General features: G+C 37.4%; 1 protein-coding gene across 3 annotated transcripts in view; it reads right to left on the bottom strand.

Annotated features, from left to right (window-relative positions):
- The window catches only part of RAF1 (Raf-1 proto-oncogene, serine/threonine kinase), a 45,894-nt gene that overhangs the window by 25,379 nt on the left and 1,002 nt on the right, over positions 1 to 19,513 (bottom strand). For all 3 annotated transcript variants that reach the window (XM_075714528.1, XM_075714529.1, XM_075714530.1), the window contains exon 2: positions 345 to 560. In XM_075714528.1, coding sequence (XP_075570643.1) covers positions 345 to 551 — 207 coding nt within the window. In that variant the 5' untranslated portion in view covers positions 552 to 560. The remainder of the gene's footprint in view (positions 1 to 344; positions 561 to 19,513) is intronic.

Here is a 19,513-nt window from a genome sequence, read left to right as displayed (position 1 = left end):
CCAAGTGAAGAAAATGGTGACAGAAATGGCTACATGTTTTACTTCATACAGGCATCATTGTTTAGGTCAGCCAACTACTGTCTTCTAATGTTAAATATGTAAGCAAAGTTATCTTGCTCATGTATTTTGGAAAAATACAGCACTGAGGTAGAGAAATACAGGTTCTCAAAATACAGATACACTGCTTTCAAAGTATGTCCTTTGGAATTAAGAAACTGATGACAACACCCTTAATCACAATGAGAACTTTTGTGAAGCTTGGCCTTTCTCTTGCCAGATACACATCATAGCACTACCAATGGGAACAGTACGACATTTCTTAGATAGAGGTAATGCAGACTTACCACTGTGCGCTGCTTGTTGGGCAAGAAAACACGAATAGTATTACTAGTTTTGGAAGTATCTGATATTTTGCCATCATCAGATGCTCGGCGTTGATAACCAAACTGCTGGACAATAGTGGGTGAAATACAGTTTGGGCCATCAAAGACAGAATCCTTGAGTCCAAAACCATTACTGATAGTCTTCCAAGCTCCCTGAATGTGCTCCATTGATGTGGTCTAAGAAACAAAAATTGAGAGAGTCAGGGAAAATTATAATATCCTTTGCTATAAAGTGGTACTCTCTCTTCCCGAGACAACAGACCTCACAGCTTCTTTTGAAATCATCTGAAAAGTGCACTGCCTTCTCCCTTGTGACATATCAGCCTACACATACATGGTACAGTCCACCCACATCTGCAAAATTAGCCTGAGTCTTGAAAGCATTTGACTTGCTGCACACAAACAGATCATCACTAACATATGTGTAATTCCTCTCACTGCATCTCTGATGTCACAGGAGCAGTTTACCATCATGTTAATTTAGATACTCAATGCCTGAGGGGCCTTCAGAAAGGTGGCTAGATGCTAGCTGCAAGCCAAACGAATAATCCTGTAAGCCAGATATGGCATGCAAGCATTAGCATAGACTGTACTGTTAAGAAAAAGAGGCCCAACAGGAATTATAATAAAAAGCATTCATTGAAGAAATTCCATTTTTATCAGTGATTTGGGGAGGGGTTGGTTGTTGGTTTGTTCTTTTTTGGAGTTTTTTTTGGTTGGTTTTGTTTTGTTTTGTTTTTAAAGGGTAGCAAGTTTAATACTGTTAGTATACAACGAAACACATGACATTTTAACAGTATCACAATTTACATAGTATGAAACAGAAAAAAAAAAAATTCTAAAATGCCACACACACTATGCTCGGTTACATTTCAGCATAAACCTCTCCCAGTGCAGGGACATGAACAACCTCCTGCATACTTCCAAATCAGCACACAGTACTATTTTCACACACTCAGGGACAAAGATAAAGGTATCAGCATATTTTTTTCCCCAGCTATCACAACTTCAATGCATCTTATTCAAAACTCAACAAAGTCTGAAACAGTTTTGAACAGTGAAATGTACTCCTTGCTAAATTTCCAAGTAGCCAGATTCATTACCAAGCTTTCAAAAAGGAAAAAAAAAAAAAAAGTGAAAGTAAGCACAGTAATTTATTTCCTCCATAAAACTGCATCCTTCTATAAACATCTGAGAAACTGATGTTAAGAACTAGAGTGCAAGTGCACATCTTTTACCATGTTAGTAGATTGTTTCCAAATTAATCTTCAGTGGTTGTACACACCACCTGTATTCCTGATCACCTCTACCAAAGGTAAAGAAAGTCATATTAAAGCTGCAAAGTCAAAAAGCAAATCAGTCAGAAAATGCCAAAATAAAGGTCTTCCAAGCAATTCTAATTCCATGACCTTATGGTACAGGAAAGATTCATACTAGAAGACCTACATTGTTCCCCTGAAATCACTAACAACTTAATTCAGCACATAATACCAAATACTCCTTTACTGAACACCTATCGGTATCTATTAAAGTCTCATTTCACGTGTGGTCCTGTACCTCCTTTGTTGCAAATTATTTGAACCCTATAATTCATTTCCTCACGCCCTTTTGTGTAGCACCCATGCCAAAGGAAAAAAAAAGCTCCTCTTACCCCAAACATTCACATACTTATGTCAGAGAAAATAAGATGGTGTTTGTTACAGTTGAAGAGCTGAAGTAATGGAATTCATGGAAAAAAAGATCTCCACTAGTGTTAGGTGTCCATTTTGGGATGCCCAGAAGGATAAACTTTGAATTTCAGAGTGTTTTCACTCACAGCATACTCCAAAAAGCCTTAGCTAGATTTGTAAGTACTTAATATTGCTACAGACCTAAACCCAGACCTGACTAGTGGCTAGAAAGGAAACACGTAACAACAAACTTAAAGAAAAAGGTTTGGTTTATATGAAGCACCTACCATCACACGCAAACTCTGCGCAGCAGAACTCCAGGCCTCCTACACTCGCTACAAAGGGATCTTTCGGTCAGTTCATGAACATTTCTTTCACTGACAACATATACAACGACAACATTCCTCTCCCTCCCTCCTGTCAATCGCTGTCATTCCTGCATCAGTGCCATCAGTTGTGCAGGTCCAGTTGTTCAAAGGTTCAAAATATTTAAACATCAGTAAGATTTAAAACCCAATACCCAATCGAAATCTAATAGGATTTAGATACATGGAATTTTTTTTTTAAAAAAGTCTATAGCGCATAAATGACAACAGTCTTACAATTTGATGTGAAAAGGGAACAAGGAATGGGAAGGCACAGAGACATTCTGGAAAAAGGAGGGAGGAGGGGAGATAAAACTGAGGAATACAACTGAGTTCAGCATGCAAAAGCAACTACAACAATCTTGCAATTCGTATGCATTGCCCTACTGTCAAGAATCAGAAAGGTGAAAAAGAAGTTATGCACAGTTCCAACAACCATATTATGCATACAAACAGGTAGAAGAGTAACTAGTTAGATGGTAACAATAAAAACACAGTGGAGACAAACTGTTAGGTAAGAGGGGGTAATATGAAATGCAGACAGCTTGTTCTCTTTCCTCCTCTTAACTTACCCACTATGGGGAACCCTACTTTATTTCACCCTTCTGGGTAATACATGAGACAAAACAAGAAGAGGAGCTCAACTGTATTTCCTTACTGAGTAAGGAAATAGCAGGGCAACCGTCAAAAACCTCCTTGTTGTCACTGCTGACGTAAGCTGACAACACCCTAACATTACTGCCTTTATATTTAATATTTTGACATGTTGCCAACATTTCCTGAAAAATTCAAGAGAAAAAAGGAAATGACAAAAAAATTCAAACTTGCACCTTGAGAAAAGCTAAGTTTCATACCAAAAAAGGTACTTCCCTGCTCTAAAGGTGTTCTCTTGTCTGAATATGAAAGGCCTACTGCGTACTGTAGAATAGCCTACTAGAGAAGATCACAGAAACACATTTTGAGGTTGTTGTACACACAGTGAGAAAAAATATAAAGACAGCAACCACTATCAGCCTTCTGTACAATACAAACGTCAGTTGTATCTTTGATTATGCATTTGCATCCTTCTCTTTCCTAGGATCTTTGCCTCAAGTAAGTGCTGGATATTCCCAGGACTGTGTATGTTTGGCATAATCCTCTCTTCCAGCAATGGCCTGCTCTCTCTTGCCACCATGCTTCATCAGTGCATTTTTGCCATCTTTTTGGCTGCAGCTGATGACTGCGTCCCTTGGGTTGACTCACAGACGTCAAGAGTTCTTTTTCTAGAAAATGAAAGTACTTCCTCACCTCAGCAGGCAAATTTAAAACATGCCATCCTCAGCTCTCCTTCCTGCCTAAACTGAAGGCTACGGGTTCTACTCACACACTTCAAGAAGGAGCCACCACTGAAGGGAGAAGATGAGAACTTGGCTCACATCTGGCCTGGAGTGGACAAAGACCTGCAAGTGGCCTGAGGGTAGAGGGGTAAGGGAGAAGAAAGGGAAGTTTAAAAGATATTCACAGTCTCCTGGGGAGAGACAGGGAATCGGTGATAAAAAGTTGCTAAACCTGCTCTGGGTATCCATGGTACAAGGGCATACAGTCGGTAAGGTGCAGATTGTTGAAGAAATAGCAGTAATCAATTGTCCTGCTGCTGACTCTTGCAGCTGTTCAGAGGCAACCCTCATGTGGGATGATAGGAGGCTCCAGCTCCTCAGATCCTCACCCAGGCCAGGAAGAGTCTAGCCATGAATACCTGAATTCTGATACTGCATGGGCAGCCACCGGACATGTTCACCTCTCAAACCTAGTCACTACCCTTATTTCAAATTATTATCATGGAAGGATAGAGACAGTCATAAAAGCTACTTCTTAAGAAGTAATTTATGAATGATTTACACCTTTCCCCTGCCCTCTAGTGTAAAGAAAGCTAGCTTAAAAAAATTGTATGAGTATATGCAAAAACATCCACTTTGAACTCAAACAGCTCACTGCATACGTAGGTACGACGTAAGAGAATTAGCATGGCAACTACTTGATCAGCTTTGAACTGACAAAAAAAAAAATATATATATATGTGTAATCACACAACATAATATTGCACATACACACATGATTTCTGGTTGCACAAGACAACAGACACGCTATTTCACAGGACACAGGCTAGTTGCATTTCTGGCCACCTTAACAGATGAGATGTGCGCAGCATAGCTTACCTTTCAGTGTCCTGTAACCTGTGCCCTAGCATTGATTTGTTTATTCATTTTAGATCTTTTGCTCCAACCAATATTTGATGAAAGCCATTTTTACTGAAACTAAAATCATTTTCTCCAACTCTCCCAAGATCAACACCAATTCACTCCAGTAAAAAGATGTCTAATGGTTGGACTGGATGATCTTAAAGGTCTTTTCCAACTGAAACGATTCCATGATTCTATGATATGCTCTAAAGAGAAATTTAATTTAAAATAAAGGAGGAAAGAGTTTACAATGATGGCTTCATAAATTCTTAGTTTGTCTATTCCAGAAAAACTAGTTTTTCTTCCTTTAAATGAGTTACAAGTATGTTTCCAAAACATAATCATTACCAGATATTAGATTTATGTTTACACCATGCTAAAATAATCCATTGCCAGCTGAATGTTTTTATGCATCTTTCTCAAATTTTTCTTTCTGCAACTCTTCACTTTCATGACCATTACTTCAAACAGCCTGTCTACAACTGAAAAACTGAAACAGCAGCATTCAATGAATATTTTAAGATGCTAAAGTATGAGCATATCAGTCCTCTTGTAGATCCAGTACTGCTAGGAAACCAATACTGACTTGTTTCACATTAAACATTCAATTTGAGCAGAAAAAAAGAAAATCTCATCCTATTCCTCCACCTCCCACAGGTATACCGCACACTATGACCAAGATTGCGCTTTTAATTAGTACTTTTTGCATAGATCACAGATTTTGATAGTCATTTGATCAAGCATTAAAACCAAATGCACAAAATACCTATGCAATGTGCACACCTGACAGTTACAAATTCCTAGAGATCATTCACTCATATCCACTCAGATCACACACTCGTATCATTCACTGGTACCTAAAAGATACTTTAAGTTACTTTAACTTTTTCCACAGTCTGAACTGTTAAAAATTTCAGTCTATCTCCCTAAGGAATGCTGAAACTGGTAATGATGAAGCATGAAAGTTCGCAGGATACAAAGCTAAATTCGTCTCAGTACAGACTTTAGGTGCCTTGCCCTTTCCTTTATTTCTGAAACAAACACCAAAAGCTTTTAAAGAAAATGTAAATACACTTCCCCCTCCCAACACACACATGCTGCCATTTTTTTTTCTACATGAACAATTAACAGTCACACTCATGCTTAATGAAATACATATACAAAGGCTAAACACCATAGAACAAAACCCAGAATCCATTTCAAAATGAACACTTTTGTTAGAAAATATAGGCTTTAAAAGTTGCTTATAAGAAAAGTTTTCCCCTCTGACACAAAAAGATCAATAATACATTTAACTGTGGTCTTCCCTCTGTTCCCCTCCTGCACAGTAATTCTCAATTGATTTAATATTGCATGGGTGACCAGTTGTCAGGGGAAAAAATAGAAACCCACACCAAACAAGAATCTATTGTGATATACAGATATATAGCAGTATTTTTTAAAAGTAGCTTTTCATAGCAGTAGAAGGTAAATATGGACCCATTCCTATATTAATAAATAAAGCTGTGATCAATGTAAACATAAGTGCAGGACATGACTTAGGATCAGTCTAACAACCCAAGTGGATTTCTCATGCATCTACAAGGTTGGGGTTTTTCCTTCGAATGTCCTTCATTTTAAGAGATCGATGCCAAAAAGCAAGCTCCCCCCTAATAGAACTGAGAAAAAAAACCCGCTAAAAATTAACAGGAGGAAATGTTATTGTTCAGGGAGGGGGGGGAAGCAGGGGCAGTGACTACGATGGGGGACACGACACCAACCACAAAAACCAACACTGAAAGATTACATAAGATTTCTGCTTCAGTTGTTCTGATCTTGGAAGTATCTTTTCTCACCTTTTTCTCTATTTCTCTGAACCATTCATTTCTTAGTTACTACTTCAGCCATTATGCTGCTGATGCAACCTTAAAGTATGTAAAGAAAAAAGTAACATTAGTTTTCCAACTGGGCTCTACAGTAAGGAGGGCACAAGGAATACAACTCTCAGTCTGACACACCTTCAGACTGATCGATCCTTTGCAAGATTAATACCTTTCTATATTTAAGAGTAATTTTCAGAGTAAAACTTTGGTTTGTAAGCATAAACCAAGCCATACTACTTGGCTGTACTTTGGGCTCTGGTTAGTAGGTATTTGTCACCAAAACTATCTGTACCTTTGGCTGCTCTGTGCCTGCTCTCCTCTGTTGATTAGAACGGCTCCAATTTTTCCTAACCAATTTTTAGGAGTTCATTCCTGTGTTAGTCACTCATTTCTTTTCACATTAAATTTCTATCAAGTTCAAACGTGGAGCTCTGTAAGTTTCCCTACAAAACCTGAGTTCTTTCATTAGAGAAACAGAAGCACTGAACACTCTGCTTGTATCTAAAAGAGCACAAAGGCATATAAAATCCAAATCCTTCCCTTTCCCAAAGCAAAAAAAACAACCCCAGGTAAAAAGAAAAATTCAGCAGGTGTTTCCAAGCACTCAATCAGAACTTTTTTAAATTTTAGTTAAGTACTGCTGCTGGATTTATACAGATTCACAAAAAAGTTTATAAAATGGCTACTAAAACATCTCTGAAAGCAAAAGGCAAGCAAGGAAAGTACACAAATTTTGCACATACATTTTGTATGAGTTTTGCTAACAAAGCACCAGAACACAGTGTCATGGAATAAAACCTTTTTTTTTTTTTTCTTTTTAGTGTAATAATGTATAGTTTTTATCTTACAATCAAAAATGATAAATATTGAGAGGTGGTCACTCAATGTTTTAAATATGTTCTCTTAACATTATGAAGACTATTAAAGCTGAAGTGATATTTAAGGCATACCCATTTTTCAATTTGGTAAATTCAAATGCATTTCTAGAAATAAAAAGCATACTGAACGCTGTTTTCTTGCATTTGATTGTATCAGAATCACATTATATGGCACTCTTGTCACGCTTAGACTTCTTGTTTCTTCACCATAATGTTAAATTTTTCACAGCAGAATCCTCCAAAGAAAGATTTAGAAAGATAGATCTTTAAAGCAGACCTTGCATCGCAGAAGTGGGGCTATGAGTTTACATGTGTATTGACATTACACAGGAAAGCCATTTTGGACAAGCATTTTTTTTCCCCAAGTCTTTCTATCAACTGTACATACATTCTCAGACACGTGCCTATTTGCATTCTGAACTTGATCATGCTTGAATTGTTTCAAGCACGGATGAAAGCCCCAAACTGTGTTTACAGTTGCCTGGAACTCATCCACTTTACAGCAAGGATAAAAAAGTTAGTGAAATGTCAGCAATCCACTAAATGCCCTTCCCACACAAGTTTTCAAGGATTAAACAAAAGTGACTGAGAACCTCAGCACAAAGAATTACTTACTGGCTCTGTCCTCCCTCAGTTGCACGTAGTAAATGAAGTAACACTGAGGACACCACCACTGAGAACATACCAGTCTTTAAACCAACCTCAGTTTTGCTGAAAAGGAACACAGCCTGAGATTAGCCCGAGTTATTCAAGTAACTCTTGGGAGCTGCTAGTTACGCAGGCTAACTGTACAGTTCAGACATACCACAGTTACTGTTAAAATACCATTGCAAAATACCAGACAATGCTAGATTATCTATACAGTTAGACAGAATACAATGCAGTGATGGACCTAATTCAAGAGTTAGGTGTTCTCTGCATTCACTCAGGGCAGCTTTAAACTAGTAATTTTAGTTTATTAAATGTGGGCTCTGTGCCAGAACCAGCAGTGCCATTGGGAGGCCAATTCTGCAATTCTAAGAGCCTGGACATGGAAACAATGTACACAGATCAGGGCAGGCAGGGCAGCAGGGAATAGGGGCAATAGCACCAAGAAAGGTCTGGAAGAGGCCTTGAGATATTTTTCTGTGAGAAGACAGAAGAAGTGATTCTCCCCTATATTTTATAATAAAGTGCACCTGGGAATAGCTGAACATATGTTTCTGCAATACGAACTAAATCTAACATGATACTACTTGAGTATTTTAGTTACAAACTGCCTGGACAGCTCTACTAACGTTATTTTATTGTTTCCTATGCACTGGTACTTGTAAAGAAGCCTGCATAAAATGGCAAATAAAAACGGAATGTATTAGAAATTACACATTGTATACAAGCAAAATTACTTAGACTACGTCAAACACTTACTGTCTTGAGTGCCTCCAAAAATAAATCACGCTCCGTCTTAACTCTATCTCACATTATCTTACAAAATACATCCATGAAATTACAGTTCTGTTAAATAAATAAACCCACCCAAGCCAAAGTGCCATAACAGACTTTTTGTTTCAGAGGTACAATCTCAGAAAAGAGAAAAAAAAAAAAAACACCCAACCATTAGTTGTAAGAAAACCCCCAACCATTAGTTGTAAGATAATGTCACAGACATGATTTACATTAGGTCTTCATTATTCACAACAGATCTGTAGTTGTGTGGGAAGGCAAATGCTATTTGGAGAAGACAGGCAAATATCAAGATCTTAAGTTCTAAACCAAGGAAGGGTTTTCCCACTGCAAAGTAAATATCCATGCAGACTGACTAAAGTAGGAGCTGAAGTTAAACATACACTTCTGATAAAGCAAACACTGAAACAACTGCAGGCCTCGTATCAATTTTGTGGAATTTCTCAAAAAAACAAAAAGCAAATTTTAGTAGCAGTGAAGGAATACAAACACAGAGCTCAGTTGTGGTAAGTCTCCCTTCCCCCAGGAAAGACCCAGCAGGGACCATGGAAGAAAGAATGGGGCAGGGTAAAGAGGAAAGGAAAGATAACCCGAGAAAGTTATTTATACCCTTAGTTTTCCTTTAAGCGAATGAAGTCCTATGACAAAAGGATGAAGTACATCATCTGTGGAAGGTAACACAAAACCAGAAGATATTTACTATTTTAATAGACAAACTTATACACATGCACAACATAGCAAATTAATAAAAAAAATTATTTTGTGAATTACGCCAATAGTAGAGTTAACATGTCATCCTTCTACTGATAGAGTTTTCAGGGCCTTCTAGCCTTTCATTATTTTATGCAACATTTCAGTGTAATGAGATGCACTGTGTAAGGCCAGGCTGCATGACAACCAAATGCTATCCCAGCTTAACATAATCTCATTCTTATTCAAGAACATAATGAAGACCTCTTACAACTAAAAACTCACTAAAGTAAAAATTAACGATGAGTTGAATACTTTCTTCTCAGACATCAGTCCCCTTACTTACACACAAAAGCACCTTGCTGACTCACAAATGTTATGACAAATCTTGGCTCCAAAACAAACAAAAAAAGAAAGTAGTAAGAATCTAAGCCTCTGAAGACTATCTGTATCTGGCATATAAGCACTAACTGTAAGAGCAAGAATTCCTAGGGAAGCTGAAAAAGTATTGATTAAAAGATTGGAAGCTCAGATTAGTTAAAGAAAGAAGCATAAGTCAAATATACAAAAATACTCACTAGATAGTAAATGGTAAAATGCTTTCTTACCCAAAGTTTCCATCCTAATTAGCAATTCCTAGAACAAACCCATGCAGAGATTATTAGAGAAGGCAAAGATGCAACACAGAGTCATTGAGGCTGGAAGCAACCTCTTAAGATCATTTAGTTCAAACCCTTGCTCAAGCAGGGTCAGCCACAGCATGCTGCCCAGGACCACATCAGCTGGGTTTTGAGCATCTCCACAAATACACACTCCACAGCCTCTCTGTGCAACCTGTTCCAGTGTTTGACCACCCTCACAGTAAAAAAAGTGTTTTCTCGTGTTCAGTTGGAGATTCACGTGTTTTAATTTGTGCTCACCTCCCCTTGTGCTGTCACTGGGCACTAGTGAGAAGTCTGGTGTACTCCTCTTCATTCCCCTCCCATCAGTGTATTTATACACATCAAGATTCCCTGCAAAACTTTCTCTTCATCAGGCTGAACAGTCCCAGCTTCCTCAAGTCTTTCTTTATATGCAATACAAGAAAGTACACATAAAAAAAATTCAAGAAGAGATCTTATATTGCTAGCTCACTTTTGGTTAGAAGTAGTCTCTCTCCTGGATAGAACAGGTAGGAAGGGAAAAAAAAGCAAGCTGCAATGATTTTACCGAAGACCGCAAACTCCCAAAGACTAAAAAGAAACCAGAAGAATGCTTTGGAATCTCCACCTTGAGCTGCTTAGTAATTTTAAAACTAAAACCTACTTACAGTCTGAACTATACATTTACCCTGCTTACTAATTTGCATACCCCTCTACAACAAACATTTAGGAGTGTGACACACAAAGTACTGTGAATACGGTTTCCACCACGGAAAAAGATAAGCAGGGAGACTGGAGAGAAGGGAGGAAGGAATGCTGTCTTTTGCGCATCAGAGGAAAAGCTGAGACCTTTAGTTCTAACAGAAGACAACCTGCCAGCAGTAACGACATATTTAGGAAATAATCCACACTGAATCAAGGTGGAGGAGGTATTGTTTGTTTATTTTTAACAGATTACATTACTGAGGAATAAGGTGTGGAAAGTGATGTGACCACAAAGTATGGGAGGGGGGGCAGAAGCAGAGAAAAACAGGGAAGATCAAAAACACGGCAAGAACCATAAGAGTAAGCAGAGGACCAGAGAAAGACATCCTCATAGGAACCAATATAGGTATGAGAAGTGTTGGGTTTTTGTTTTTTAAAAGTAGCTAGGTTGACAATTAGCAAACTGATAAAAACAAGGATACAGTTATGATCCTCACATTTAGGTAAGAGGTCAAGAGATTTGTAAAGGCCAGTTCCTGAGGAAAACAAGAGCTAAAAACTGAGCTGAAAAGAGTCTGGGACAAATTTTGAGAAAATGAATCCAGTCAGTATGATGGATAATGTTAGATGAAAAAGGGGAGAAAACCAATGGGAAGGGAAAGAGGTTTTATAGACTGAAAACCTAAAGCATTTTTATTGTAATATCAGCTGGAAAAAAAAAGTAATCTCATACACAAATCACAAAGAGAAGGCATAGCATAAAACAAGTGTGATGGGTTAAAGAAGCAGCAGGTACAATATTTCTACCTGCAACTAAAGTAAGAGCTGCAAAGGAGTGAAAATCATGTACTTTTCTTGACAGGCAAGAGAGACATGAAAAACAAAAATCAGTAAGAACATTTGCTAACAGAACTGGGAAGGTTTAAGAAGCAAGTTGACAAAAATACCAGCTGTTATTGCAGATGTGGGATTCAATTAAACCTGAGAAGTAGAATTGTTCACCTAAGACAATGGCAAAGCCAAAGGAGAAGAAAATGACTCTATACTGGAGGAAGTTTGCCTACTTGCAGGATTTCCACCTGAGACGCTCCACAGTGCAAGAGAAGGAGCAAGGGAAGCAGATGTTCTGTAAGCGCAACGCTGAACTCGCACAAGTTGATCACTGATCATACTTCAGTGTCAAACCATTGCTTTTGAGAAATTAGAAATTCTGGTACAAATATACACCTAATTGCACAAATAGCCAGAACAAGAGTTTGAAACAAACAGACTTTTGAAATGATAGGTTTGTGTTTCAGTGTTGTCAAGTCACTTTTGAACTAGATGCTGATGGTTTTAGGAAATATACCTGGACAATACTGTAATTAAGGTTAGGTAATCACAAACATTAGACATCTCAGCACTGTGATTCAGACAGTCATACATCTGCATATGTGATATCCTATATGTGATACTTCTACAACTGAACCCCAGTGTTATAGTGTTATGGCATTCTTGCTGTTTCCTCCAGTTTTCATTACAATCAGTTTGGCAGATACAGTACTCTGTCACTGGCAGTCCTGAAAATCTATTCCCAGAAAAAAATATTTTAATTCATTTTCTATTGTGTGAAGAAACCGTCAACTTAAACTTTAATCAAAACCAGCTAGGCTTTTTAGAAGTTATGACAAAAACTTCCTACTATACTTATTCTTGGGCTACACTGTTAATTCCCGGTGTTTAAAAATCACATTGCCTATTTAAAGTCTCCACATGAGAAACTCAGAAAGACAAAACACTCAATATACAAAGGAAACCAAAATTAAAAAAACCCTCTGCCAGACATAAAATATGCAAGCAAAAGTGAAAGAGTATCTTACAGTTACAGTGGCAGTATTATTTGTGGTGACAGAAGAAAAAAATATTTACAAGTGTAAGCCACTTTTAGTCTCAATCTGCTAATAATTTTATTGAAAATTTTCTTCAGAGCATACAGCACTTCTGTAAAACAAAATAATTCCAGGTACTGTCCTGTAATTTAACATCACAAGGGCAGATCTTACTGGAATAGGTAAAAATAGCACTAGTGAACATGCCAAAGGAGAGTCTTTCCACTATATGGCCAGTGCTTAGATTGCAACATCAGCTGGCTCTCTTTTTATAACCTCTTGATTGCCAGTGAACAAGTTACACAGTCAACTTAAAAGGTTTGAGAAATCTACGAGTAAGCTCTGGAACTCACTTTCAGCTGAAATCAATCCACTGTATCACTCTGACATGAACACTTTGTTTCAGCATGCTATTATTGCCTGCGTAAGCTTTATACTTGCTTCTAAAGCATTTAACATAGATGAATGATGTAATTCAGAATACGGTTTATTTTTTGTTAAATGTCAGCATAAAATTAGAGGCTTGCACACTTTGTTGTTTCTTTTGGCTGCAACACACTCTTGGAAGCTACTTAACTTACTACATTCTCTCACAGCCGCACATGTGCCATCCTCCACGAACCCATTTTGGCCCGTTTCTGCAAATGCACCCACTCAATTCCAACCACCCTGGAACAAACACTCCCCAGCACCTGAACTCTAGATAGGTTTTCTTCCATGCTTCCACATAAAGATAACAACTGTCACAACACGAACATTTAAAACTGCTAGATCAGTGATCGAATGGAGACAGAAATGTTGTTTTGCTAGAAGAAATCCATGCTCCTTAGCCAGCAGCTTGACTTACAGATGACTGAAATTGCTTAGCTTTCTAATTAGGTACAAGGGAAACCAGTATCCTCCCATCTTCAACACCACAAACAGGTTTCTGCCTGCTCATGCCTACAGACTGGTATTGATTGGACATGGCTTTCAAAAGTTATTGGAGAGGGAGATAGGGAGGGAAAAGCAAGCTATAAAAAAAGCAGGATGTCACTTGGCTTGCAGAGTTACATTTCTTCCCTCAGTCTAAGAAAAACTGAATGATCATCAACATATTTAACTCTCCGTAAGTTTGAAAGTGCTGCCATAATCAAAAATATGTTTTTTATTTGCACACAGTGGCACCAGTACTGTGTGCCTATATGAAGAAATATACATAGGTCTCATGCAAATTCAAAAGCAGACGGAGTTTAGACACATTTGCCATTCTTAACGCATAAGTTTTACAAGACAGGTTTTACAAAAAAACCTCATAAAATTACAACAAAGATGTGCCTAAATAAAGAACTGATTTTTAAAAAAGCTATTTTAATGGGATTATGAAATAGATTAAACCTGAAGGAATTAAAATTCTATCAGAAATTATTCAAAATAAGGAAAATATTTACCTGACATTAATCTTGGCATTAATAATTGCTAGGTAAATTCTGAACTTCTGGAAATCTAAAAAAACGTTTTATAGGATATGACTCCAACTTCAGATTCTATGTCATAAATATGATAAACTTTCAGTGAAACTTAGAACAAAGTTTCTAAAACAAAGTTTAAAAAAAAAGTAATTAGTATATATCAAATACACCTTTTCAGCTGGAAGCTAGGGAAGTAACTGCAGGCTCTTCCATCTCCACATCAAGTGGAATTAAAATCTACCTTGCTTTTTCTTCTACAACAAATTTATAAAAATACTTTATTTTCTATGATAATCATTTGGGAATAATGTAACTAGCATTTTTGGGGGTAGAAATAAATTAGGAATTTTTAAAAATTGTTAGAATATTATTAACTAGTATTTTTCCTTCCCAGCAACATTGCCACCATTGAAGCTTCCAGTCTAATGGTCCTCCCTACATTTGCTCTATTACTTTGCAGGACTACCCCTCTGTGCTCCCACATTTCTGTAACAATTCCATGCAAATGAAAGGGAGTACACATAACTTTATCAGTTTCACTATGCTTCCTTCAGTTTCACCAGGAAATGCTCATGTAAAATCTCACATGTAGTTTCATCTACACAGGGAAAATTATAGAATAAAGCAAAAAGGGTGATAATTTACTTGTTTGTCCAACAAGCAGTCACAGTGGGGGAGACACACTTCATCTCCTCCACAGCTAGTAAGACAGTAGAGAGCAGTGCCTTTTGTGGTACGCTAATAGACCGAAAAGACCACTCTAGAAAATATTGAAAGCATGACCAGACTTTGAGCAAGCACTGTTAAATGATTGAGAATAGAACAAGAAAGTGGAATATGCAAAAACTAGCTCAAATTACCAACAGAGTTGACCAGGACATATACTTGAAGCAGATGACCAGCAAAATAAAAGACATCACAGAAAAATAAAAAGGAAGATTAGTCATATATTAAAGTTTCTCAATATATACCTAAATGTTAGCCCTACAAAGGTACAAAGGCATTAAAGACATCTTTCTTCTATTTGCGCGCTACCTTGCATCTCTCTCTTGCTAGTCTCTCCTCCAGCTAGGTGTTCCTAAAACGCTCATTTTCAAAACCCTAGCTTGTTCTATAGCAAAAAAAAAATTTATGTAACAGAAGACTATAATGGGGGCTCTGAGCCATTTTTCAAAGTCTAAACCTCTGAGCCAGCTCAAATTAATATGGTTAACCCCATGCCACACCCAGCTGCAAGTTAGTGAAGCAACCTCTCTCTAGCTTGTGAACTAAAAATATACAAGATGTCTCAACTGCTCTTAACCGATACTACGTATTTCAATTGGAATGCAATATTAATTAACACCCTTTTGTCAGCTGTTTGTCAGAAATGAAGTATTTTAGGGTCAAACCAATAGCAAGCATGCAACGTAAGCTGAAATCTGAAATGAAGCAATGTAATGCAGTAGTAAGAGAAAACAGGCAGCACTACCATAATCAACTCAACATCTGCAGAGAGCCACAACACAGCAAGTGAAATGATTCCACAGAGCAATGAAACCGAGAACAATAACAACATAAAAAGGGGCCTATATCAGAAGAGCTGGAGATACAGGTCCCATTTGCAGATTTTCAGATAGTGCAAAGAAAACAAGATAGAGTCACTTACACACTCACCACATGCACAGATGATTTGCAAGGCAATTCTAAAACTCTTTTGCTTGAAGTTAAAACGAAATCAGCTTTGATGTAACTGTGCTACTGCTCTGCTTCATTTATGCAAGCGTGCAGGATACGCTTGGAACATGCATAGGAGAAATGGCAGAACACAGACACACCTGCAACTGCAAACAAATCCAGTGACCTGCATTTGCCACCGTATTGTTCTACACGAATCCAGAGTTTTTCTACATTAAAATCTTAGCTCTAAAAAGCTTGTCATTGCCCATAAGCAAGCAAAAACCTCTGGAAAAATATGTGTGTGACACAGTCAATGTGATTGAATTAAAACGCTGAAAAAAGAATACTCACTTATGTAAACATTCTATTTGTTAATTATCAGTTATAATTCTTAGCTCTGAAGTCTACCAAGAAAATGCTTTACTCATTTACAAATGACTCAAGAACAGCACTCTGTTTATCCTCGTCTACTGCATGCATTACAGCATTTCAGTACACAAGATGACCATATTCTATTAAACTGTAAAAGGTCAGTCAGTATACACTGCTGCAATAAAATCAACTTTGTGTGAAACAGATGACATTTATAGTACAAACACAATATTCAAGTCACTAAAGGAATAAACGTGCACCAGCTGCTTTTCAAAGCAAAATCATTGTTTACAAAAAAATAGTGTAAGCAGCAAGAGCCAACAGAGCACTGAGACTTGTTCACAGAACTTTGTCCAAACAAGACTTTCTGTTCAGAAAAACCAGGAACATCACTAAATACGTATCTGGATTACCCATGCAAAATAAGTTGTATCTACTTCATGCTGTCTCAAAACTCATGAGCTAACGCATGCACATTGCTAAAATACCTTGTTAATTTGTCATAAAGCTAGCGTTTTTACCCGATTTCTTAGTGTTATATCAACTCCTCTTTCAATTGATTTCTAGAGTTGACAAAATGCTTCCACAACCTTATTCAATACACAATGGATATATTTCATATCAGAAAATACTGAAGGGTTTTGCATAAGCAATTACACAAAATCATTCAAAACTGGTACAATGTAACCATATCTGCTCATTTACAAATTAAACTTGTGTGAAACTTACTGAAATCATGCTTAAATTACCATGCTTGAAATTTTAGTTAAATTACAAGTTTTAATCTTGCTTTGACTCTTTTTGTTACTTCCCCAAATAAAGATGATTTTGACTTATGCAATTTGATGTTTTTACGAGAAATAGAATGCTGACTTCTATTTCTCTTTACACAGTTACACAGCCTTTAGATTTCTGCATTTTTAAGTTAGAAGATGGTCCAGGAACTTCTTACAAAACAATCATCGTTTTCAACTATTCATTTGTTTCAAGCTGCATTTGCAGGCCAGTTTTGGAAATTCAACTGCACAAAAACATGTTATCCTTGTTTCTTAGGCAACTGGTCTTACATGATCATGCCACCCAGCTGTCATTCTGCCTCTCCTCCAGCAGATCTTGGACATATTAGCTTATATCAACTAAACAGTTAGGTAGAGGCATCAAGAATACGAAATTGAAATTCCCATGGAAATAGGAAGCCAAAGTGGCAAAGAATCCTTCGCTCTCCTGGCCTCTTCATCAGCCTGGGCACCACAGCACAAACCTTTGGTGTGCCAGCTGCAGCAGCACATCACCACGTGACAAAACCAAACCAAGAGAAAACCCTCCCTCTTGCCTAGCTGGCAGGCCAAGAAGGTAGACAGGCAACATAAGAATAGAGGGAGAAGAGGAGGAGAAAAAATCTGGAGGGTGTTTAAGTAAGGCAATATCGAAGATGGGGAAGCAAGGGGTGCTAGAGGTATTACAAAAGTGTGGCAAAGGGAACGACTGAAGGTGCCATGGAAAAGACACTATGTTTGCAGCAGAGATGGCCAGAGACCCAAATACAAACCTGTACTGAACTAGACTTTGTTAGTTCATTTGCTCTCGTAACTTTATTAGGAATGTAAAAATAATTTAAACATTCTGTATCCATAACACAAAAGTGAATTTATCAGCACAACTCCTGCATTTGAAACTAACTGATTTTTAGACTTATTTATACATAGTAATTTGAACTAACAGCTGCTGGTTCCCATCTCCTACAAAAGTTTTAGAACCAACAGCTCTCATCATCTCAACTTAATTTGTTTTCAATGACAGAAAACATGGGAAACTTGTTTTTTTTCCTCAAGTCCTGGTTTCCCAACAGTGAAGGAGCCAAATAAACAAACTGGGGGGAGGAGGGGAGTATATGTCCCACAAGAAACTAGTGCTGATTTAGCATACCAAGAAATGCTGACCAATGATTTCCGTGGGTCATGTTTGTGGTTTATAAAATAAGAGTTATTTTAATAAGCTGTAGTAAGTTCAGGCCCTGAGACAGCAGTAACTTCATATGTAATTTGAATAGACTTTGTTGTTGTTAAAGAATAAAACATGGAAAATTTTATGTCCACAACAAAGGCATTCAACTGAAAAAAATAAAGTTTTATATCTTCTTTGGAAAAAAATAGGTATTTTCTCTGCTACTTGCAGATTTTCTTTCAAAGCAGGTTAGTCAGCAGTGTTGCACAATAAGTTGTCCAGTCCTGAAGATATTAAGTATGGCAAACCATATGAAAAACACATTCCAGATTTCTGAAAGCACCACTGCTCCAACCCAAGTAAGCTACTTCACATCTGATTTAATAATCTAAGATTTAATTGCTTACCATATTAATCAGTCATCCATTTCACAAACATATATACAGATCCATACCTTTTTTATGATTAATTGTAGCCTTAGGGTTTACCTACAGAAAATATTCATTAAGACAAACTAAATTAAAGCCACTTCCATTCTGAATGGGTGTCCACAGAACAGATTTAACTGAACTGCCTGAAATTAACTCTCACATTCACCAACTCAGTCTTCTCTCCTGCACCAACACTGTAGACATGTCCTAAAGGATAAGCATATCCATTCAAATTATATCCTAGTTTTACCCAATGTAGTGATCCTTTAGGCAATATTTAGAGCCGAGTTTTTTCAGAAGCATTAAAACAAAAGACACTTTTAAAGCCTTTTGTACAAAACTGTTTTCAGGTATTTTAAGTTGGCTTCAGTTTTTGAAGAATCTTAGTTTTACTCCATTACAGACCCGTCTTGTTTTGTGTACAATTGCATCTGGAATGCACACTGTGCTGTAGCAATTCCACTACAACTGGTTTTGAGGTCTCATTGTCCCAGGTAAGGTCTCTGTATTTATGGATGTCACTTAAAGGCTAAGAAGGAAAAAAGATCTACACGAATTATTTAGCCTGACGTAGGCAAGACAAACAATGGACAAGAGACATGCTGCTGTTAGCACGGGCAGGTTATTTGCGTGTACATTTAGACTGTAGATAAAAAGAGTCCCGAAGCAGCACAATCTTCAAGCCCTAGCTCTAGAGTAACACCATTTATACAAGTTGTAACAGTTCAAAAGAAATTGGGAAACTAAAGAGTCTTACTCCAGTTTTCAAATGCCTTTTTTTAAACTGAATCTAAGTCGAAAAATAAGCAAGCAAGCAGCTCAAACTAGAGAACGCCTAGGCAAGAATGCATTCAGTTATGCTAACGCATTTTCCGTTCTCGGTTCAGAAGACAGTAGATCAAAGTAACAGAAAGTTTAGGGAGTCCCCGCTG

This window comes from Pelecanus crispus, chromosome 7 (genome assembly GCF_030463565.1).
Source record: "Pelecanus crispus isolate bPelCri1 chromosome 7, bPelCri1.pri, whole genome shotgun sequence".
NCBI classification, from domain to species: Eukaryota; Metazoa; Chordata; class Aves; order Pelecaniformes; family Pelecanidae; genus Pelecanus; species Pelecanus crispus.
This window is presented reverse-complemented; position numbering and strand designations above follow the sequence as displayed.